At 40.1% G+C, this 25,482-nt stretch overlaps 1 protein-coding gene across 3 annotated transcripts; it reads right to left on the reverse strand.

The window, feature by feature from the left end:
- Window positions 1-2,656: 2,656 nt before the first annotated feature.
- Window positions 2,657-25,482, reverse strand: LOC124074786 (hippocalcin-like protein 4). Of its 3 annotated transcripts, none has more exons than XM_046418052.1 (4): window positions 25,369-25,482; window positions 10,323-10,498; window positions 8,792-9,007; window positions 2,657-8,670 (listed from the first exon to the last, which is right to left on the reverse strand). In XM_046418052.1, the coding sequence occupies exons 2-4, from the start codon at window positions 10,482-10,484 to the stop codon at window positions 8,473-8,475; spliced, it is 576 nt and encodes a 191-aa protein (XP_046274008.1). In that variant the 5' UTR covers window positions 10,485-10,498; window positions 25,369-25,482; the 3' UTR covers window positions 2,657-8,472. The 3 variants fall into 3 exon arrangements, with proteins under 3 accessions (XP_046274008.1, XP_046274006.1, XP_046274007.1); XM_046418050.1 differs by lacking the exon at window positions 25,369-25,482 and adding an exon at window positions 24,774-25,196; XM_046418051.1 differs by lacking the exon at window positions 25,369-25,482 and adding an exon at window positions 25,230-25,368 and having other exon boundaries at window positions 2,658-8,670.

A 25,482-nucleotide genomic window follows, 5' to 3' on the forward strand; every position in this document is an offset into this window, starting at 1 on the left:
TACTCCGACCAGGAAATTAATACTGGTGGAGCTTCTTACTCTGAATTTATCTGTTTAGCCCTTACTTTGATTGTTCTGTACATTTAACATTCATTCATTTATTTGTTGCATTATTTGGAATGAATAATTATTACTACAAATACTAATCAGTATGGATGTTTCTCACAACTAATTCCCCCACATTTAAATGGGAAGTTTAAACTTAAACTAGTTGACACTCACAAACCAACTAAGATTGAATTTAATCTATAAAGTTAAATATTGTTGAATCCTGTATATCATGAGAGCCATTTGAAACTGATAATCACATTCTTCAGTAACATCTTAGATCCATTTAACAGGTGTTGTTAACATGAGTAATGGAAGCTTTTTGTTTTTTTATAAAGCAACATTTAAGGTAAAGACATAACATTTAGGATGCAAATGATGTCAGTATGTAATTCAAGTGTGTAATTCATGTTTGCTGCAGCTCCACTCCGCAGTGTCTAGAGACAAAACAGAGTCCAATTTCTGCTTCTCGTCTTTGATGGAATTTTTATAACGTGCTGTTCATGCCCTTCATTGTGTTACCATCAACAATCCACACCGATTGTTCATAAATCTCCGTACAGCCAGACATTTCACCAATACAAAGCTGTGTTAGCTTATAAAACGTGCTCCTCCATCCACCGCTGATAATATCATTTAGTTTAATAACCAACTAATATATCTAGTGCCAAGTAGCAAGGATTTTTTCATACTTTGCCAAGTTGCGCTACTTTTGAAATGCTTTATTAGATATCCTTTGGTACCTTTAGGAAGGATATTCCCGTTGCACAGAGGATGTTGCCTACTGTCTTTTGACCTTTGTAGTATTAGCTTTTGAACTATTAGCTGGATTTCCATGAAACTCGGTAAAGATGCGATAATATCCTCTTTCATGATGAATCTTGATGACCTTTTCATGTAGCATCCATTTATAATTTTCCAGTGAATACTTCATGACCAAATACAAAACTAGTGACATTCCCATCAGCCATCAGCTTTACTCTGTTTTCAGTACAAAGTAGTGAAGTTTAGAGACATCGAATAGTTTCTGGTATCACTAAGGGAATGGGAGTTGACTAGAAGTAGTACTGTAGTAGGAGTGGTGGGGAAGGGACTTGTTCTGATGGTAGTAATGGTAATAGTAGTTAGCAAGAAAAAACTGCATTTGTCCTCTACATTACTGTCAGAAAATAATTTCAGTTTGCTGCCTACCAGTGCAATAAAAGACTTTTATGAATATTTTGCAAATAAATGTAATCTTTGTTTGCCAAAAGAATGCAATGTAGATTTTAGACTTATTGTTCTAGCTTTAAATATGACTTGTTCTTACATAATACAAAGATTTGTGTTTTAATTAATATTTGTATTGGTTCTTGTAAAATTGATGGATTGCCCCTTAAATGTTTGAACATGTGTGAGCTTTGCATCTTCTAGAGGTATTTGGGTTAATAACAATGACTTTTGTAATTTCAAATAATTATTGTTTACAATATGGAACTTATGAAGTTCATACTTCACAAGAGCTAACTCAAAGTTCAGTTCACACAGATCAAAATAAATCAGTTCACAAGCATAGTTCAGTTTTCGTGATCACTGACTAAAAAGGTCAAGGGGTGGTTAGATGCTTTAACTCATGTTGTTTCAATTTTGCTGCCCATGTGGCTGACATTTGGACTTGCTGTTTCAGACTTTTTAGTTTTTTATTCATGAAACTTCTTTAAATATTCCTATGAACAGGCTTCAGCAGCACCTGTAGCTGAATTGTTGGTTGCCAGCATGCCAAGTAATGTTAAAAAGTTCAGTTCACCATTCATAATAAACTTAACCAGATTCAATTAACACACTCTTTTAGTGTGTTTGTGCACAACACTGTTGACACCATCGAGACTCTCAATGGTTCGGGAGCTGAGTAGAATAATTGTATCATACAGGGTTTGTGTGTTTGTTAGCTGAACTCTCACAAAATGAGAGGGAGTTCCTTAGCAGTCAGGTGTCTGGCTGGTCGTGGGTCAGTGTGATAGCGACTTACTGTGTGTAAATGTATACAGATGTCTGTCTCCTTCTTTTCATCAAATAATAATTCAAGATGTCTTCCATTTGTACTCTCTCGTTTGTGTTTCAGTTTACAAGAGTTGGGTTTACAACTCAGCTCCATTCATGTATTAACAATTGAGCCTCGCATAGTCCTTCATAGGCGCCAGTCAGATTCTTCATGTCAGGACACTGGTGTTGAATGTGACTGAGCTAACAGCCCCATCCTGTGGCAAGTCTGCAAACTGCGTCTCTTTGCTGTGACCTCTATTGCTGCAGCGTGATTCACTGTTTCTCTGCTGCTTGGCCTGCATGTGCCCATTTGTGATGTTTGGTTTTCCACTGAGCTGAAGCCTAATACAGCAAGGCTCAGAATAGATTTATATTGATCCGTGATGGAGGGCTGGAGGAGCAGCATTGGAAAACAAGGGTTTAGCCAACACAGTTTAAACACACTGAGCACAGTGCACAGTGAACTGAAACCAAAGAGCAAAGACCCAAAATTGTGATAACATCAGGGAATCTGGATTAATTAATTTAAGCTTCCTTTTTTTTAGGATCTCATAATGTTTACATTATATGGCAGCACTGTATGAGTATTCAGTGTTTTGGGGGTCTCAAAAGAAACTGATCTCATGTCACGCATGTACACATTAACTCAAGTGAGGACTTTGTGGCATTGTTCTTTAATAAAGCTCAATTTTTAAGCACAGAAGTCCCCGTTAGTGTTCTCGTTCCTCACGGGAAGAACATCATACTCATTCATAAAGTTAATGCTCAACCCTTATGAGTCATTCAGTGTTCAATTATTTCTCCATTGCGGTCCAGCTGAGTGAACGAGTTTGCAGATACCTCAAGGAACATTAAATTTCTCAGTCATTACATTTGACTGTGAATTACGACTCTCTATGAGTGTGTGTGCTTTTGTATAAATATCTGGGGTAATACAGGAGAGTGAGATGGTGCATTGTGTGTGTTTACATACTGCCCTCCCTGCCTTGTAGCCTCAGCATGGTTACCATGAGAACAGCATGGCTGGTGACATCACTGCAGCAGTGTGACATCATTGCTAGACGGTGACTCATACCCTTGGCTCACTGTCATGTTTGTGTGAGATTTAAATGTGTCAACATGCCACAGTCACTCTCAACATCCATGTTTTATTCTATGTAACAAAAATAATTACATTGTCTTTGTTCTAGGAGCCTAAGAATATCGAAAACAAAAGCAAAATCATCAGACAGGACAAGGAGACATTTACATGAACATCATAGAGAAATGTTGAAGAATAGAATTATATTGCACAATTGAGCACAAATGATCCTGTCACAAAAAAAGTAGAATATTCATGTTGATATTCATGTCACACAGCTCAGCGCGTCCGTCCGGAGCTGACGGCTGATGAACAGCATCACAAGGTGATCAATACAGCATCACTTCATGTTTAACTCCAGCTGATACAACCACAGCACACATTTTAGTATCCTCACGTGACACAAATCCCATCTTTGGCACATTAAATCTAGAGTGAATGCTGATTTTTTTCGTGAAAGCAATTTTGAATTGGATACTGCAAATAATTCTTAAGACCTTCATTCTGGTAGTATCAGCCTTGTGTCTTTGTGTTTCTTGAAGTAGGTGCAAAAAATCTGCTAGTGGAGTGGCATGACAAGACATTGAAAACTGTGTGGAATTTTTACGATTATAAATATCATCTTTCAAATTACTTTCCTTGACTTTTATTTTTGTTTTGCCACTTGGGGTGGGAAAATCAAAAATACATACACACTGGCATAATCGTCACCCTATAAAGTTAAGGTGAAAGAGCATAGAATTATAAATTTACACATGCAAGACATACAGAACAACATTAGCTTCCATTTCCAGTCATGTTTCTGACCCCTCATTACAAATACCTTCACCCACTGTTCTTTCCTGAAGAGAGCCCTAAGATCATAAGAGATCATAAGACCTCCTCATCAGTCACTGATGAGGAGGTCATGTTGGTCTCTGTTTCTGCCTCTTAATTAACCCCTAGTATAAAGATGCCAAACAAATAAAAAAAAAATCAGCAACAAAACAAAAATCCTATCTACTTTAGCTTAAAGTGATTTCGCTCTACTTTCAAATTTCTGCACATCTTTTGAGAAACACAAGACAATACAGGGAGGGCTAACGGTGATGTTCACATACAGACAAACATACACTGTTTTGATCTGGAGGCATGTTCCTTACATAATGAACAAAGCTGAGCTGTACAGTGTTTGAGTTGTTGTGAGGTGTGACATTATACCTCCATCCACTGGGTGACACTGTGACACAAGACAGGTTTTTATCTTTTTTTTTTTTTTTTTTTAATCACTGACACCCTCACACCTCAAGCTTTTCCTGCAAACAACAAGCTCCACTTCACAAAGATCCCCCCGCTGACTGCTTACCGGTCAAAGCCATTTGGTGAAACATAACGTCTTTATGTCAGTATTATTCGTAGAACTGTAACAGTAGGCTACAGCAAATGAAATGACCCATCCCGTATTGGAGACAGTACATATCGTATATATCAGCAGACCACAAAAGCAAGTGTGGGTAATAATACTCAGTGCTTCCGTGTGAGGGCCTATGCTCATTTTTTTTTTTTTTTACAAACTTAAACTAGACTGAGGCATCTCCTGTTACACAAATGATACAAATCCAAAACACGGGAACACAAAAGTGTCCTGACACACAGCACACACAGAGCTGTCACAAGCGCTCACAGTTATTACACAGGCTCACTCTGACGCTTTCTCTCGCACACACACGCACGCACGCACGCGCACGCACGCACACATACGCACAGTAACTGTGTCATCATATGAAATTAGGTCTAAGCTAGTGGTACAATTACATTTACATATTATATTTGTTAATATTCATACATACGATTACAGTTGTATTATAATGTACATGTAGTTTTATCGTTACATTATCGCACAAAGGAGGCCGGTGCTTCAGCTTTAGGGAGGGAGCGTGCTCACTGGCTGAATGACAGGAGAGAAGTCAAATGTTTTTGCTGCTGTGCTGAGGTGTCTGAAAGTCTGGAATGATCCACAAATGCAATGTTCTACCCCACTGAGTCAGAATATATTTTAGAGTTGTGGCGTTACTCAGAGCGGTAACTGGCCTAGGAGCTAACCGTGCTCTGGCTGCTTCATACTTAACAAAGATACAACAGTGGTATCAATCTCTTTATCCAGCTTTCCATAACTGACATAAAATTAGATGTTAAACAAAGAACAGCATTTTATCTGTTTAGAATAAAAGATATGGCCAACCGCAGATTGGCCCTGTTTTTTAAGCTAATCTAATGGAATACAGAAGCCTTTATGTTGTGACTGAATAACTGACTTTCGGTTTCATGCAGGTTACAGACAGCATTAAACTGTCCAGTTATCTGCCATTATTCACATTCACAAACAGGTGAGCACCCACAGGCCTACACACACACACACACCACCCAGGCTCTTCAACCTTTTGCTCTTTTTCGAATTGATTTTAGATCTGAGCTGAGTTCAGCAAAGTTCCTCTCCCTCCAACTATTATCAAAGCGCTTCCTCTCTGACATTTAGGGAGGAAGAAGACAAAAGGGGGGGAGGGAGAGCAGTGTGGTGGGAGAGGAAGAGGAGAGATGGCTATTTCAGCTTTTCATGTGAAACAACAATGAATCACAGAGGCAGGTTTGGCCTTTCAGAGAAATACCGTTTCTGTCATACGGCCTGTAATTACTGTCCTGATTATCCTCACTCCACACTCTTCTAGTGGCTCTATCAGTTGCTCAAATTGCTGGTCTCAGAGAAGCTAGATTGTGTTTCATATTATTCTGTATGTTTTCTTGTTCGGCACAGACCCCATACAGTTTCTGTTTCTGTGGTCTCATTTTACAATAATGAGCATGAAGTGCATCTTTTTTAAAGTCTATTTTAAAAATTCTACCTTTTAATTTAGTAAATATCAAAATAAGACATAGCGACTTCTTGTGTAATTAGCTATGTTAATAAGCTTAATTAGCTTAATTTCAGCTGAGGAACTTAGTCTAATGATTCCTAATGATGAAACAAGCTAGAAGAATGATTTATCAAATCACATTGCTGATCGTTAATTACACAGATTACACCTCAGACACCGAAGGCAAAACATTTTGGCCGGTTTCTGGCAATGTAAAAAAAATTTTGATCATTTAATTTACCAAGTCTGCAGGTGCTTTAAAGCCACAATGCGTACTGTTTAAATATGTTTGCCCCACATTACCTTTTTTCTGCAAATGAAAACATATGCCAGCAAAAGAATTTGAAGATAATAATCACATTAAAAATTCTCCAAATGTTAGCTTTAATTACATCAAGCTGATGCAGTGACTCCATGCCATTTTTCCTCTAATAATAATAATCATATACTATCAGTAATGTGAAGTTAAATGTCGTGTTAACAGTCAGATTTACTGTTGCTGAACTGAAACTGCAGGTGACTTTCACATAAACCTAAAATAATCACAAAAAGAGCCATGCTGGGGAAAGCGTACATTACATTATGCCTTACCTACATATAGGACTAGGCTTTATTCTAACCTCATGACATGATCCTTAAATAAAGAACTATTAATCAGCCTGATAAGATGTTAGCATGTGTGGAAAAGCTTAAGCCACAAGTCACTGAGCAGCACATCATTACGCTTCTTGCAGCCATCTGAGATATCATCATCATCTGCCTGCCTTGCACTTCAAGCACATACACACTGCAATGTAAATCAAAAATGCCTTCTTTAAATGCGGTATAACTGGTTTGGTTGTTGAAAAATAACAACAACTTACACATGACTCATAGCATTGTTCATTTCTATGCTTCTCACTCTATCAACACAGCATTTGTCTCTCTCTCTTGTCACTCTGGATGGACCACATGGACCAAACAACAGGCATTTTGTTGCTTTAATGCCATTCCTTTTGTCAAACCATCCCATGGTGCACATATAGACTGTACAAAACAAGGATGTCTTGGTAGTACTCTGACTAACTCCTGGCTAATCCAAAAATAGGCAAAGAATTGGAACATGAGTGGAGCTGAGGCAAACCGAATGAAGCCTGGTTGCTAACAGCTAGCTAGACAACTAGCATTTGTGCTCTTAATTATGCATAACTATAAGCCTTAATAAAATTTAGAGTGATTTATATATAAAAAAAAATTCCCCATACAGTTGTCATTTTATACCAGGATGCAAGTGTGTTTATTTCTGCTGTAAAATTGGATTTACAAGGAACTGGAGTTTTTGGCCCTTCAATGCTGGCCTCTTTTCCAGGCCTGGAAAAAGGCACAGCATCAAAACACCAGTTGTGTTTCAAAATTAGCATTTTGAGTGCTAGAATTTACACACAATCTCATCCATGCATCTGCAGTTATACGAGGGGTTAACCAGACTGCTTCTTGGTCAGCAGCAGTGAACATAAAACCCCAGTAAAACTACAACTTCATTTCACACTACAGCCCATGTACAGCCCAAACAAACAATATATTACATGTTAATTAGTTAGTTTTAAAGGTGGCAGGTGGATTTCTTATCACTAGAACAGAGCCAGGGTACCTGTCTCCCTGTTTTCAGTATTTAAGCTCAGCTAAGCTAACTGTCTTTTGGCTGTGGCTTCATAACCAAGTGGTGTCAAACATCAAATATGGAGCTGTTAATTTAAAAAGATGGCTTCAAATGAGATTTGGGGCAAAAATGAAGCTGGTGCACACATCTGCTAATGCTATGTTGTGAAAATCCAATATTATATTTTTTCCTCATGACCACTGAAGTCAGTGTTAACTGACAGCATCTACACCATCTTCTCTGCAATTACATCTTTTAAGATTAAGATCAGATAGCAAATTATTCACTGTAAAAAATATGCAAGCATAGAAAGCAGACCTTGGCACTGAAGCCACCCTGCAGTCTTGTAATCTCACGTGCAGCCACAGAGCCTGACAGTGTCAGTAAAGTGTGAGTGACACTCCTGTGTATCTCCTTTGTAAATCGCCAAAATATTTCTTAGGTCTGTGCCAAAGGAACTGCAGGAATTTTATCATCAAACTGGATTTGTAAAGAAACTCAGCTAGACTGAAGCAGGACTGTACTGCACAGCGGGACAGTCTGGAAGAAAAGAATGGCATCAATCAGAGGGTCCACTGTGTTCCAAACATAGCTCATTTCCAGTCATCACTGTCTCGAAAAATGAAGAAAAGCCTCCCTACCTCCTTCTCCTCCTTCTCAAACAGCATCCCTCCCTTTCTTCCCCAGCCCATCTGTTCTCCCATCCTTCTTCTTTCTGTTTCAGTTCAACTCTTAACCCATCCCTCCCCTCCCCTCCCTCCCTCTGTTTCTCCACCCATCCCTCTCTCTCTCTATTTCTGCATGTCACACTGCAGCAGTAGGACGATGGAAGGGTCGGACTTGGCAGCCTCTTTGAACTCTTCCAGGGTGATCTCATCATTGTGGTCCTTGTCCATCTTGGAGAAGATCTTGTCGACGCGCTGCTGCGGAGTCAGCCCGTCCTCGTTCATACGCATCATGATCACAGTGCCCACCATCCTGTAGATGGCCTGCAGACGGAAAAGGAAAAAAAACATCGACTTTTTCTTTCTTTTATAGGAATATGAACCAGTAAAATGCCACAGTCTAATATAATAATCTCATGCCTACCACCTCCTCACAAAAACATACCTCAATGATCTCCAGCATCTCCATGCGTGTGATCTTTCCATCCCCATCCAGATCATACATATTGAAGGCCCAGTTGAGTTTCTGCTCAAAGCTGCCCCTGGAGGTGATGGACAGGGCACAGATAAACTCCCTGAAGTCGATGGTCCCATCACCATTCTTGTCAAATGTCCGAAAGGCATGCTGAGCAAACTTGGAGGCATCGCCATATGGGAAAAACTGGAAAGTGAAAAAAGTGACAAGGTGACAGAAATGACAACTCTACTGAGTTGTATGATGGGCAATGGAAAATCTATATGGGTGGAACAGAATCGGCAAAGGACACATAATGGGTTTTACAGGTATTTTAAAAAATATTTGTTTTCAGGAAGAAAAAACATGTCAAATATCTGGTGTTTTCACAGCGGGTATTTGTGCTCTGCCCGCTTATGCTGACAAGACACGAAGACAGCAGGAGAGTGAAGGCGAGAGAGAGCAGCATGATTAAAATATAGGGAAAATGTAGTACACTGTGACACAACTATTTTGTTTTGAACTGGTTTGCTGAAGTAGTTTAATAAAACATTACTTGTCCTTTTTAATACAAAAAGAAAAACAGGATTGTTACGCATATTTCTGATTTTATTCCAGTACAAATACAAATAAAAATACCGGGTTTTTTGCCTCTCTTCTTTTAGTTTAGCCCTAAATTCTCTATCTTCTTCCCTTCGTTTTTAACAATCATTTTGAAACCAAAATACCAAAACTGTCAAAATGGAAATCCATCAATTCATTTCCCAACTGGGATAAGATAAGTTTACTGCTGGAGGATGCTGGTCAAGCTGTCAGGCATCCTGAACAACCCCTCCCATCCTCTGTATGACACAGTGGGGACCCTAAGTAGCTCCTTCACTTTTTGCATTGTCTTGTCCTGCTGGCTGCTGTAACGACCAAATTTCCCTCTCGGGGTTCAATAGAGTCTCATCATATCTTATTTTATAATGTCACGATACAACTCTGAAAATGGTAACGGTTTGTTTCTCACTCAGTCACATAGCAATATCAAGCCACAGTTGTTTTCTGTGCACTTTAAACCTGATGGTAAAGCATGAGGTCTTATGCGAAACATTTAAAAGTATCTTTAACCCCTGTGCATCCATGAAAATTTAGTCAGCCCCTCTTTCTGGCACTATGCCATCTCAAAGGCTCCAGAATGTTCTGACGGCGTTTCAGACAGCTACAGAGGTGGTGGCACTATTAGGCCCCGCCCCCCCTCTATGCACCAAACACAGGACGATTAGTCAACCATGGCAACGTAAGCTTTCTATGTAAAAACAACAACAACAATGCTCTGAGTCATTAGAAAGATAACTTTTTTTCATTTTACATAATTATGGAAAAACAGTGAGCCCAAAACTCACCGTAGGCAACGCAGGTAAAGCAATGAAAAGACCCCAACCCTACTTATTACTGCATAATCAACTGTCTCAATGTTACCGCCTCTGCTTCATGTTGTTTTTCCCTGCCTCTCTCCTGCCCTCCACCTCACCCTCACCTTAACATAGAGCTGCTGAAACTCCTCCAGGTTGAGGATGCCAGAGGGACAGTCTTTGAGGAAGCCTTTGTACCACTGTTTGAGCTCTGCCTCGTTGAACTCGGTGTTCTTGGTAAGGTCATCCAGGACCTCTGGAGCCAGCTTGCTGTTGTGCTTCCCCATGATGCTTCACCTCTCTGGAGGGGGAGTAGAGAAAGAGAGAGAGAGAGAGAGAGGGTGAGGACACAGGTAAGGTGGTAGACAAACAACAATAGCAGTAATTCCCCTGAGTTGTTGCAACAGCTCATGTCTCTGAGGACAGACGCAAACAAGGAATTACCTGCTCAAAGCCACACACTGAGGACAGCAGCACTGTCATCACTGTGGTTTTGTGTACCAAAATTTACAGTATAACACATTCCCACACACATATATACTTAAAATATTTAGCAAGTAAGAGTAATGATTTTTTGGAAGTCAAAGGCAGATAAGAGTGATGTAGTTGGAGCAATGTTCTTGATTTTGTCAGTTTTTACTGTCTAAGTTTTCTACTTTAAACCCAGTAAATTAAAGGTTTCTCATCTGACTCAGTGACCCAAGTGAATTTTCTTTACTTAGGATGGCTACCCGCTTCTTGTTGCCTTCACTGGTTTGATTAATTAAGTTTAGGTGAGGACTAATGGTAGTTCAGGATTAAGGCAAGAATATTGGGGTAAGTCAATCAGAGGCAGAGGAGGACAGCTCGGTGTTTAAATGACCACTTTAGCTTTTCCTGAAATCCAAACACGAATGATGCAGATGATGTAGTATAATTTTAAAACCCAAAAACCCGAAGTGACAGACATACTGTATATTTTATGTCAATGATTAGCTATTTTCTCACTGTCTGATGTTAATCTGATGTACTAGAAAAGAGAAGGGAAAAATGCTGAGATTTGTATATATCTACTATCAGCAGATGCTATAAAACTGATTGTCTCAGGAGAGTTTAAAGCAGTATAGGGATTTCTGGTACTCGATCAATGGAAATAAGAAGCTGCACAACATACAGCCTTTTTTTTAAATCAGTCTCAGAATATGATTGTTGATGGTTATGGTAGTGGTTAGTGAAACTGCATTGGAAAAGTGGAATTATCTCTTTAAAATATTTGTTGAAATAGACAATTTTAGCAGTGCACATACATTACACACAAAATGTCCATGCTGCAAAAGGTATTTTCATTCCCATAATGACATCATTCTGACTCCATAATCAAGTGATACCATCACCGCTATTCTGGCCATAAAATGGCCCATTACACTGGCTCCTCACCACACCGCAGTGCATTTATGACGCCATCCCTGACTCATAGTCCTGTCTGACAGCTTTCGCACTTTGACACCAGGACACAGTCGACTCAGCCGAGTCAAGCGGCCACAAATCCACCTCTAAATTGCAGAGAGATTGTGGGAACAGTTTTGAGCCTGAAATATCATCCTGCTGTGCTTTATGGCGAGTGAGTCATGTAGAAAGGGGCAACAAAACCCCAAGTGACTGCAAACTGGACTTTATATCCCTGTGACAAGTGGGAGGCACTGTAGGAGAGCCAAGAGCTCAGAGGAAGAGCAATAAAGGATATCAATAGGTCAACAGGCCATTAGAGCTTTAACTTGTTTTGAAAAGGTCACCTATGATTTTATCAAGTCGAAACACAAAAATGAATGTTTCTCTCTTCACAATCCTCTTACAGTTTTTGAAGAAAAGAGAGAAGTTGCTTCTCAAGGAGAAAATGTTCTTTAACAGGAGCAATCAAAGAAGCTGGATCAGATGGGTGTTCTGTTCATTGCAGTCCAGTACAATTCATGAACCTTTGACCTTTTTCAGTTATTGTCCAAAACAGCTTCTACTTTTTGCTTGTGTACATGATAAACAACAACATGCATCAGCCACTGAAGAGCAATTTGTGAACCATTTCCACAAAGCAGTCTGTGTTTAGATTGTGCAGTGACACAAATGGACCCTTTCAGAAGTGCCTGTATTTTTTCTTTTGTTTTTACGTTAGGAAGGCAATTGTTTTGTGCAGCATCTCACATTTTCTCAAACCATTTGTGTGATGAATCATTTGCACAGACACAAATAACTGCTTAGAAACATGAACACATTCAGTTTCAAAAGGTTAACTGCTGCAGGATGGATGCAAACAGATGTTGAGGGCAGCAATGTGCCGTAGGATCAGATAAGAGGGTTCATGTTGTGGCAGCAACACCTTTTTCTGCTGAGAGGCCATCATCAAATTAGAAGTATTCAATTAATAAATCTTCACTCATGCTCTCAGACGTGTATGACTCTCTTAACGTTTAAAATGAAAGTTTCACAACCTCTCAGCCATTGACAGTGTCCTTTCAGGTAGCTCTGTAAATCACTGACTACATCAACAAAGACACATGACGAGTGCATTAACTTTTGCCACAAGCTGTAAGTTTATTTTGGCTCTTCCCTCCTGTGGACACATGCACACATATAAACACACACATACATGCAAAACCCATACACATTTTTGCCTCTGACTGGAGCAGATGAGATCTTGTCCCTCTGTTAGGGAACCAAATGTAGCAGATAATGTAGTTCCCTGTGGAGGGCACCAAGAGGAGTGATTAGCCAGGAGAACAAACACACTGAAAACTTATCCCATCTGAAAGAGTCAAAATAAACACTGCTCACACCAGCAAAATAGGCAACCCGTAAGTTCATCCTGATCGTTCTCAGGTAGGATGCTGTCTTCCATTCAGGTGCTCAGGTCTCTGCCAGCTCATCTCACTGAGATAGAAATCTGTTGTGGGAGACTATTCAGGTATTGGAGGTTATCTGGAGATAACGCTGGATGTTGGTTTTTCTTGGATTAGGCCGCCTTTCAGAGCAAATAAGGCAAACCTCTGGGGAATCAATGAGATGCATTCAGAATACCTTAACTGGCTTCTGTTCTGCCTGCCTCGGAGAAGGAGATGAGTACATGCATTAACACATGTATGTGTGTATGCATGTCAAACTAGGGAATGCGAGTTGCAATAGAGATGACCTTGTTGAGACACAAAGAATGGACAAGCAGACATGTGAACGCATAAAATATGGACTCATGATGTACCTGTTTATGTAACCTGGTGCCACATTCTTCATCACAATTTTCATTTTCACATCAACTCTTTACTTTCCATATGACAGTGCGGAAATATGTGTGTATCTTGTCATGGATGAAGGGCTTGCTAACTAAGCAACCACAAGCAACTAACTTGTGCACCACAAGAGAAGTACCAAATAGTTCTATTATACTCAAGAGAGGGCAGACATCTCTACAGGTGATATCTCTAAAACTCTGCAACGCACACTTGATGGATACATAGCAATACGGGTAAGAGTAAAAAAATGTTTTTTGATTTGGGCGTGAACTGTCCCTTTAAAGCTGCAGTAATCAGTAAGGTCAGTAATATTATACATACACACACACACAACAAGTCAGATGACTGTGTACATTGTGGAGCGGGGGTCATTTGATATGACGAACCTACAGAAAATTAGTTCTCTCATTTACTGAGCAATGAGCTTCTGTTAAAGCTAGAGTGCTTGGCTAGTCCCTAAGCAAATAAGCTCTGACAAACCCACTGTGCTTTACCTGTGCAGCATCAATCACCAAACAGACAAAGTAAGTGACTAGTTGGTGAACACAGTAGAGCATTTAGTGGCTGAAGAGGCAGACATTAGAGTTGGTGGAGATCAAAACTGAGCCGAAAGGAGAATGAGTACAAGGCTCACATTTATTAGACAGACACAAACATCACTCCAAACAAGTGCTTATGTTAGTTTGTGTCTGATGGCAAGAATATTGACTTGTTCCACTTCGTAACAATGATGACAATACATCAATAAAAATCAATATGGCACTTTCAACTAACATATTTCTTCAGTTAACTGTCCCTTATAACCACACAGTGTTATGTAACTTACTACTGATTGGTCAGGGTAACACCAAATAAACAGCATGAGCAGCAATAGGGCTAATCAGGCAAAGAAACTAGCACAGACAGGCACTCCCAGTCAAAATGTTTGATAGGCAATAGGTCTGTTTAGTGTCTGGAGATAGATACATGTTCTTTCTGAATTTCCAAAGAGAAAATAATGAAATGTAGAATAAAAACACTGACTTCTTGTATATTTCAGCTGTCACCAAGTTTAGTAAAAAGTTGCCTATTTTCAGTTTCAGTTCAGTGTCGCCTTTGACAGTCCGTTCACGTCAATGTGTAGCGGAGGCCCAAACACACACGTGCCTGCCTCAACAAGGACGCATTAGTTCCATCACACGCAGGTGGCTTCTCTGGAATTCTTACACATATTGACACATCCTGGAGCTGAACGCCCAGAAGACTGTGGAGATGATCATAGACTTTCGGAAAGTGCCAGCTCCATCGCTCCCCCTCACCCTGGCAGACACCCCCATCTCCATGGTGGACTCCTTCCTTCACTTCCTGGATACCACCATAACCCGGGATCTCATCAAAAGGGCCCAGCAGAGGATGTTCTTCCTGCGGCAGCTGAGGAAATTCAAGATGATGGTTCAGTTCTACACGGCCATCATTGAGTCCATCCTCACCTCTTCCATCACTGTGTGGTGCGCTGGGGCCATTGCCAGGGACAAGCACAGACTGCAGCGTGCTGTGCACTCTGCTGAGAAGGTGATTGGCTGCAGCCTTCCATCTCTCCAGGTCGGATCACAGCTGACCCTTCTCAACCTGGACATGGACTCTTTGAGAAACTCCTTTTAGTCAGGAGGTTACGGTCCACTCGGACCAAAGCCTCACGCCACAAGAACAGCTTCTTCCCCTCTGCTGTTGGTCTGTTGAACACCAGCTGATTAAAATATCTGCACTTTAGCTACTTCAGTACAGACACTGATCTATACTCATGTCATGATCCACCTGCTGACCATTTGCACTGTTTACCTCACCTACTTGCACTACTTCCACTCTGTACTACCTCACTTTTGTACTACCTCCAGAACCATATTTATTTTACTTATCTTATTTTATTTTGTTCTACCTTATTCTATTCTATTCTATTCTATTATTATATGTTACTCATTCTTACGTTCTATGTATGCACCAATCACCAAGACAATTCCTAGTAATGTGAAACCTTTTCACTTACATGGCAATAAAGACAAATCTGATTCTGCTTCTGATTCTAACTTATACACTGACATAAAAAACACAATGATGAAAGAGCAGAGAGGACACATCAAGAGAACATGAAGAGGTTGTGTGTAAAAAACAAAAAAAAACAAAACAAAAATAAAAATAAGGGAGGGAGGATGACTCAGTCTAGACTCACACCTCTACGGGAGCAGACAAATAGACAGACAGGAAGAGAGACGGGAGTGGAACGACAATGAAGATGGAATGATGGAGAAAGACGAGAGGCTGCAGGCAGATAAGCCCAGCTTGTAGAAAATTGTCCCAACAGGCGTTCAAAAGAGAAAGACATGTATCTCATCGAGTCTGAAGGGGCCTTTACGCATGTTCATTCCAGCTGTCAGACTGATAGTAAACACAGGGTATAATCTGAGTTGCAAATGCGTGGGAGGCTCTGTGACTGTGTGTGTGTCACTGTGTGTATGTGTGTGAATTTGCCAGCACAGCCTGACAGCAATAGAGCTGATTGGATAAGCTAGTTAAATATGTTTGCGTGCCACAGAGTGTAGTAATAAAGCTTACATTTTGATGGCAGCTTTCTCAAACTCAAGGCATTTGTTATCGGGCTAACGTATGACATGAGTGTAAAACATCAAAAGCAGAGGCATTCCCAAGAGTGGCATCTGAGGGCTACAACTACCAACTCTCCAATGTCCGCACTGCAAGGAGGGCTAGTGTAGAAACATGCTGCAAAAACTAGTGGAAGTACACTCATCTTGGTCAGGATTGCTTCTTTTAAGCATAATTGTGCTTAAAATAAGCGTATTCCATATAGTCTTATTTCAAGATGATAGCAATACTATTGGATGCTAGATCACAAAATTCTGACATAACTCAGAACTGTCACCTCATAGTAAGGAGGTTGTGGTTTGAACCCACCAGCCAGCTAGGGTTATTCTGTATGGAATTTGATTGGAGACCTGTCTAAGGTATGTGCTGCGTCTCACCCAATTTGAACTGGGATAAGCTCCAGCCACCCACAATTCTCCAAAGCATAAGTGGATTTATACATGATGAACAGATAGATGGATAGACAAATGTACTTGTTTTTAGTGTATCTCTACTGGTTTTAAGATATGCTTCCTAAATATGAAGTCTGTTTTCAAGACAATGGCACTAGCATTTGTTAAATTTAAGCACATTTTCACACATATTGAGAAAATATTTTTTTAATCTTTGTAACCAAACATATTGCATTTTTCCTTACTTCGTCCATATTTTTCTTTGTTTTCAAAAATCTTTTAGTGAAAGTCTCATGTTCCGCGGGCTAATTTTTTTAGTTTAATTACCATTTTCCATATTTAATTAATGGTGGTATAACAGTAGATTCCAATGAAAATAAAAATTAAGCTGATTTGACTAATCTGATAAAAACTGTAAAGCATTATTAGGTCAAGGGCCATCCAGGGTGTGATCTAAACTCAAATCACATTATTATTATGTGAAAAATATTTTCCTTTCTGCAGACACACAGCAAGAGGCTATGCATAGAACAAAACAAGGCTGAAAAACAGTGGGCCTCCACTGTCATTACAATGGGGCTCAGGCACTCTGGCTTTAACTGAACTTAGCCTGGAGGGGAAAATGTGTTGGTGTCCCTGTGACTGAAAATGATTAGCTGGCAAAAGCTATAATTGAGTTGGAAACAGAGCAAAAAATGAGAAACTAGGCCTCCCATACAGCAGTCATTTCCTGTGTGTGTGTGTGTGTATGTGCGTGTGTGTCTGTGTGTATTTGTAATGGCAATAACCTTTGTGAGAGTGGAAAAAGTACAATGGACTGTAGCAGCATTAGGCAGCAATCAATAGGACACCAGTCCAATACCAGCCCTCACCATGAGCTACACTGCGAAGTACGTGTGAGAGTATGTGTGTGACAGGAAGAAATAATAAAATATAAAAATCTGATCAGAGGTAGATTGTCAGTGAACTGATAAGTGAATGACAAACCAAACCCTGAATGATTTTCATGGCAGCTCACCAAACCATCAAACGTGAAATAGAACAATATGTTGTCTTGACAACAGTATCCCAGCTCACTGCCAAACAGCCGTCCGGGAGCGGGTGATGCTTTTGGCCAGTCAAAACAGTCCTGTTGCCAACTGGACCTGGCCAATTGGCTGACTGATATAAGGGCTTGATGTGGGGGTTTCACTGAAAATCTAAATATTGGCCAGTCAGTCTTCCACATCCCATATGTTTGATCCGATTTTTATTGTTGCATTGAACAGTAGACTAACACTGGTTGTTTGAAAGATGCATCCATATTTAAATTCTGCTGTCTGCATTACAGATTGCAATATAAATTTTAAATAAAAAGTTTTGTATAACGAAAATGACAAAATCTTATTTTACAAACGCTTCAATAATGCACAAAATGTGATTTGCTTTGATTTTAGCAGTATGTTTGAAGTCATTTTCATTTATAAAAGCAGAAAACATATTGTGTCTTTAATCTATGTTTTCAGAGCTGCAGACTCGAGACTTGGAGCAAGATGTAAATCACAAAACTTGAAAGTCAAATGTTTAAATGTCAAGGTTGATCTTCTGCAGCAAAATCCAAGAGCAATCGGAAGAAAGAAACGAGACAGTGTCACACAGGCTGAGTCAGAGGACTTGGTCTCACTTAAGTACAAACACTTTGACACTTGCCGTTTGCTTGACTTAGGCTTGCCCTCACAGACTTCACACTTCACTTGAGACTTGTAGAAAACGACTTGAGACTTGACTTGGCCTCACATCAAAACAGCTTCGTCTAGTTGTCATAAGCATTGGCAGGCAAAGTTGAAAATCGACGAGCAGTGCCGCTTCACAGCCAGTACCACGTATTTGATTCACTGGATTAACCAAAAGCTATATCACAGGTTATATGAATACCACAATATAAAACTAAATATACTTTAAAAGAAGTTTTTAATCCATATCACCCATTCATATTTGCCAACTGAATGAAGTGTAATACTTGATAATATTCTGATATTAGTACTATTCAACCATATTGCCAAACCCTAAATAACAGCCTTGTGGCCATAGAATTACCAGTAATAGTTATACCAGTAGTTCTGAAAAAATTATCATGTTATCATGGTTTGAATTTTTGAAAAAAACATCAGCAGCATCAGCTCTGAAGTGTCAGTCAGAATTGTGTTGGCATTAACAGCGCCGTAAAATACAATTAAATGGATGGTTATGTAAGTAATTACAGCGTGATGAAAGGAAATGTTGGTGCTGAGGCATTGCTTCCTATCAGCAAAATCTCCATATTATCCTAATCTACATATATTGTCTCTGGTGACTGGAGCAGGAAGGATGCATCGCTATAGAAACGCAGCTCTCCTCTGCACAGCCTGGGGAGAAACACGGGGGACAAAATAACCGTGTGCCTGTGCCCTTATGAGTCAGTCTCTCAACTAACCTTTACCTTACATTCTTCCAAAACTTGATTTATTCACCTCAGTATTTATTGGCACAATTATTAAACATTTACTGAAATGTGGGTGACTCATGTCCGAGTGCTGCTCTGATTGGCGACTATTGTTTATGCCTGTGCCATATTAAACCTGCACAGCCTTGTAAAATGTGGCTAATAATATTCCAGCGACACCTTTAACTCCAGGCAAGAAGCGGGAAGTTGCCAGGATGCTCTCTCTCTCTCTCACACACACACACACATACACACACACTCTTATGTACAAACACACAAAAACGCACTTTTGTATATTACATAAGCTCTGGTGGAGAGTTGTTTGGTTGTAAGGCTCAGGTGTCTCCACACAAAAACAGTCTGTGGAACAAATATACCCATGTCCCATAAGCACACACACTCACACACACGCACACATGCACCCAGTAGAATTGTATTCATTGTGTAGTGTGCTGAAAGCAAAGTAAGTAGTAAAGCAAAAAAGTAAAGTAAAAGAAACAGCACACGGGGCCAATGCCTGCAACACTTGCAACACAGCCTGTTCCTCTACTGAAAGCTATCCTGTCATCACTGTGATGAAACAAAGACTGGTAGTAGGTGGCAGGTCAGCATCTTAAAACCTGTTCAGTGCTGCTGTGTGTATAATTTCAGGTGAAATTAATGATGTGCATTTCAGACATTGCCAAACTCAACCATATCTTCTTAGCCCTCTCTGTAATACACGACAAATAAACAGTATATCACTCTGTAAAAACACACGTGCTTATGGGAGGTTTCAACAAACATTATACAATTTTCTGCAGGTAGGGGACTCTCAACTGAAACGGTGGACAAGAGTTTGATGAGGTTGGGAATTAGCAGCTCGGACAATACAAACATGTGCGTATGCGTTAGAGAGCTGACACACATTCTGAAACACAGCTTTTGATTGGTCGACAGACTCAGCACAAGTCATCATGGAATTCCCGGTGGATGGCTAAAGACCGTGCAAGTCAGCAGCAGCAAGTCTTTTCAACACGAACAAAACAACATCTATGTGAGGCATTTCACTTCATTCAACTGAAGATAAAAGTGATCAAGGTTTAAAATGGAACGTGATGAGACTAGAAAAGTACGAAAGTTTGGGCCAAAGCACGAAGGTTTGGGCCAGCATTGGGTTCGTCTCTCGAACAAGCCGCACAAGGAAAAGAATGGGTAATGTTGGGTCTCTGTATATTAAAGAGTATAATGAAGATTATGGTCTAAAGCTGCCCCATTTGGCAAATGTCATAAGATAACTTTTGTTGTGATGTGATACTAGATAAATAAATTGAACTGAATTGAAAATGAAAAAGTTTGCCGTATTGCCCGTTTTGTTACTACAGTCACATAATTACCACAGGTACATTTGTTCTTATGTAACCAAGCCACTTCCACACTACTGTGGTTGCTGTAAATACTGCAGCTGACTACCTCTCCTAACTTAAAGAAAAAGGCTCATCTCATGCATCCTCACCCATCATTTGTTAACTTTCGATGTAAGGACGCTTAGGTCATACTAAATGTTTGTGTCAAATTTCAACGGGGAAATAGCTGGAGGCACCTTGAGAAAAAAGAAAAAAATCCAAAGGAGAACACAAAGTACATAAGACAACCATAATTGGCCCCCATGTTGCCTACTGATGAGCCTGAGCAACAGGTCTAAGCGGCAATAACCATATGTATTTATTTATATATATATATATCTTGTCTGCAGGTTCCTGCTCTCACCTTTTATTTCTCCTCAGTTGTGGCATTCAAAAAAATGTGATCAATAATTATTGAATGAAATATCACACATGTTCTTCCAAGGTAAATATAACAATCCTTGTTCCATCCATCACAGGTTGTCAGTCTATCACAAGGTTGACACATACAGTTTAGACAGAGCAACACGTTCACATATTCATACCTGTAGGCAATTTTAGTCACCAGTTCACCTGTCTGTCGGAGCGAGGAAACTGGAGCACAGCACGTTCAGTTCGGTATGCAAGTTATCACTTATCGATTGCTAGTCAGCTTAGCCTCGTTAGCCTCATTTGTCAAGCTCAAATGGTGTTGCTGCTGTCTGTATGGCAAACATTAATGAGAGCCAAGAGTGGGAGGGTCCTCCCATTACACTTAGACCAACGATATGGGAGCATTAGAGCTTCCCAGTTAGATAAAGCGAAAATGGAAAAATTTCAAACCGGTTTGATATCAGCTCTAACACCAGAAGAGGCCACCAATTTTATTGCGTCGACACTTTAATTCTAGTTTAACATCAAAATGATAAATAAAATGAGACTTCAGCCTGGTGCAACTTGAGAAAAGATGGCAGTAGCTACATTTCAAGTGTGTATGGGAGCCTTTAAAGTCAGCTCCTGATGAGGTTGTTCAGGATTTGCAACAGGTCAGAGTCTTAGGATGAAGCATTACTTACATCTGTGGTATTTATTTTTTGTTATTGCTAAAATCCAAGTATTTGGGTAGCCACTAAGCTACTACTGAGTGTTTGCATTTCTCAAAATAAATGACAAAAATGTTATGTTCTGCATATGTTCTGTTTCTTGATATGCTTCTCTACAGAATCGTTATTTTAAATGTGTCTTAAACCTAACGACAATGGCACCCAATAAAATCCAAATTAATATGTTTTGGTTTTGAGATCAGTTTCTCTAATCAACATTACTTTGCTGAACCAAAAGTCAGTCCATGGGCTCAAAGGAGCTGGGTCTGTGTGTGTGTGCAAGCATGATACGTACACACACACACACATCTTTGTAGTCCAGCGTTCTCCCTGGGTAATAAGGGAGTAATAAAGCATGTAACAGGAATGGATGAATCAATCAGTCAAGAGACGTACACATGAAACAGCTCATGTGAGTCACCCCCTACACACACAAATACACACACACACACACAATGAGCCAGTGATGCATGAGACAGATGCATAGTACACCTGGCCACAGGCTGATGACAAAATGGCAGTGATACAAAGGGAAGCAAAGAAAGAGATACAAAATGTGAGGGGTGATGGTGAGTGTCACAGCATCATTCATCTGCTGCGGCTTACAGAAAAAGGGAAAAAAGAAGACGCTGGGAAAAGAAACAACACATGCTGCAACATAGGCAGGACATTGTAGCTTAACATGTTGCTCCAAGTTGATGTTATTGTACTCAACAGAATATAGATCAATAGGTGTTTCCAGAGTGAAGGGAGTAGCTGTAATCACGTGTTTTCCCATCTAGTGTTCTGTCAGTCACCTATTATGTGTAAGTGCAGGTTCTTCCACCTGTTGTTGTAAATAAGAGGGAGCTGTGACTACATCTAACATCACTGCAAAGACAGTCTGTTTCTCATCTGATGGGAAAACAACATAGAGACCATAATGGTCCATATGGATTGCTGGAGAATCTCTAAAGCTAAACATTATAATAGGAAATCAACTGGTATGTTGTTTTCAGGGTTAATACTGATTATTAGTAAATAAGAAGACCAAGAACTGATATTTGGAACAAATATGCATTTGCAGTAAAAACTTAAATCTTAATTTAGCCATCAATAGAATAACCAATTATGGAAAGTATAAATTAATCAAGAACTGAACTTGTGCACTTGTACTAATTTTAATCTACTACTTTTAATTTCACCCCACTTTCGGATCAACATATTGTACTTTTTAGTCCACTATATTAATTTGACAACTTAAGTTACTATTTATTTACAGAGTCAGATTATTCAGTGTTGATAGGCTATTAGGATTATCGCTCAACAGAGTGTACTTAGCTCCTTAGCTAACAATCAAGCATCAGTATCCATCCATCCATCCATTTTCTATGCCGCTTATCCGTCAGGGTCGCGGGAGGGCTGGAGCCTATCCCAGCTGACTACAGGCCAGAGGCAGGGTACACCCTGGACTGGTCGCCAGTCAATCGCAGGGCCAACACACAAAGACAAACAACCATACACTCTCACCTAGGGGCAATTCAGAGTAGCCAATTAATTAGCCATGTTTTTGGTATTGTGGGAGGAAGCTGGAGTACCCGGAGAAAACCCACGCAGGCATGCGAACATGCAAACTCCAGATAGAAGGGGATTCGAACCTGGAACCCTCTTGCTATGAGGCAACAGTGCTAACCACTGCACCACCGTGCCACCCGCATCAGTATCCAGTCTGTGCAAAATTTAAATAAAGGGTAGCCACCCACCCCCGGCAAAATCTGAAACAGAATTAGAAACTGATGTCACTCCAAAAGTGACTGACAGGTCTTCTAGTAATTCTAAACAGCTACAATGACTTTGCTTTTGGCCGATGGGAAACACACTGAATATATATTTTATATCTGATGTAAAAGTCAACTTCAGCTCTTCACAGTATGTGAAAATTCCTGCAATTTCTATGCAAGAAACAGTTATTGAGCTGGTTTTATTTTGGAAAAGGTGGTACTGAATAAGATGGTAGCTGTGGCACTGTAATATCTCCCTCATGGGATGCTAAGCACCACTTGAGACAGGCTGACTCTTGAGAACTATTCACTGTGTGCTAAGAGTGTAAAAGTGGGTTGCAGTGCACAAGACAGCAACAGAACCAACTGTATGTTTGATTCAATTAAAAGACTACAAACAATCATACTGCCTCAAGACTTTATCTCTTCTGGGTTGATAGGCTGTTGTATTTGAAACCAAGTCTATGTTAAATAATACAGATGTGATAAAACAGCAAATGAGCACTGAGCGCCATCATGCACCAAAGGTCTGCTCCTGTTGCTGGCATCAAAACTGAGCTGTCCGCCATGAATGTGCTCATCCCAGTTATCTGTGAATTTGTTTACAAATTTGTTTGTCTGTCAACTTTAATGAGACATTTCTTTGTATTGCACATGAACCCAGTCAATGAAAACTGCATCAGGTATCGACCCAGCAGTGCATACAAATATGCAGACACACACGGTCAGTGGTTATGATGGACCAACTCATGTGATGTGACCCTGTGATGCACAGCCACATGAGGGCCACCAGTAATGTGAACATGTTCACGCACAGCGCTGTGCGATATGACGATATTTATCTTCTCAGCATAGGAATTTTTTGTGTCTGACATGGACCAGAAAAATGTACTGTGCAAATTATGATTTGTTGGATATATCATTCAAAATGCAGTAGGAAACAGACCTTTCCATGTATTGATCTTATATAAACTATTTAATCACTGAATTTTCAGAAAAAGTGCCATATTGTGACATCTGGATATGAAATGAGTAATATTGTGATATTAGATTTTGGTCACATTGTGCAGTCCTGCGCACACACTGGAAACTGGTCCTATTGATTGTGTGGAACCTGGTGAAAGATGAGTTGATTATGATAAAACTAAATCACTTGTTCAGCCTGCTGTCTATGTCTTTGAAGACAAAACAGTGAGACTTGCTCCCACTGGCTCCTTTTACAAAAGTACTTGCCTACTCTTGATCTAAACGCACTTATTCCATTAGTTCAACTACCAGCCACTCAGACAACTCATACCCTGCACCTGCATCATTCTCTATGCACACACATGCACAAATAAACAGCTGTTTGACAAAAGTGACATTCTTACATCATGCCTATTAAGGCTACACATGCAGAATGGAGAGTGGGAGACCGGTTTCAGTGGCACGACTCACAGGTAGCCTTATTTTGTTCATCAGCTGATTGCTTCGACAGCTTGAAGGACATCCTAGCACTGACTTCCCTGGTTATACTTTCAGATCCATGCAGAAGCAGTTTATGCATCCATCCAAGACTCATGGAGCATTCTACAGAAATGACTCACCAAATGCAAGACATACCTGCACAACACAAGCACGACAATGTGTCAGCATGGCAGAAGCAATCAACAAAGTACTCCTTTCCTTTAAAGCACGAGACCATGGTCCTGGTTTTAATTGACTCTACAGCCCTAAGTGTCCTTGAGCAAGACACGGTACCTTGTAGCTGCTCAGTAAGACAGCTCGGTATAATTGAAACCTTGACTTGACTCTCTTCTACTGCTAAGTAATTGTAACACACCAACACTGGCAGGGTTAAGGGTTCAGTCCCCCCCCTCCTGGTGAGAAACTCTGAAGAACAGAGCTTTAAAATAACATCCATGAGCACCTTCCTCATTACTTATTGCTTCTCTTAGTTAGAAATTATAGATTAGCAACGGCATACCTGCCACCTTTTGACAAACACTTGTACACATTAACATGATGGTACAAAGAGACCATGTAGCCTACAAATAAAAAAAAATGTCCTCTACTTACCCTGTAATGTTTGGACGAATAATAAGGTCCTTACAGCTATAAAACAAAAAGCCTCTCAGCTTTTTAGGCTATTCTCACGGCAGTATTTTGGTCCACAACAGTTCCTCCCTCATGTAAAATAACCTTCGTGTTAACTCACCTCTCTCTGTGGAAGAAGATGAATGAACCGCTGCGTCTCCCTTGCCAACACATTTGCATAAAGACCGCCTCCCGCGCGCGACGATTAGCCAACATGCTGTTTAAAGGTGTATCC

Source organism: Scatophagus argus, chromosome 17 (genome assembly GCF_020382885.2).
Source record: "Scatophagus argus isolate fScaArg1 chromosome 17, fScaArg1.pri, whole genome shotgun sequence".
Taxonomy (NCBI): Eukaryota; Metazoa; Chordata; class Actinopteri; family Scatophagidae; genus Scatophagus; species Scatophagus argus.

What these genes read in the sequence shown, in the direction of transcription:
- LOC124074786 (XM_046418052.1), bottom strand. Translation starts at nt 10,484, where the DNA reads ATGGGGAAGCACAACAGCAAGCTGGCTCCAGAGGTCCTGGATGACCTT. An exon ending in TTCAGCAGCTCTATGTTAAG is followed by an intron (nt 9,008 to 10,322) that starts GTGAGGGTGAGG and finishes TTCACTTTCCAG; the next exon opens with TTTTTCCCATATGGCGATGC. An exon ending in AGATGCTGGAGATCATTGAG is followed by an intron (nt 8,671 to 8,791) that starts GTATGTTTTTGT and finishes TTCCGTCTGCAG; the next exon opens with GCCATCTACAGGATGGTGGG.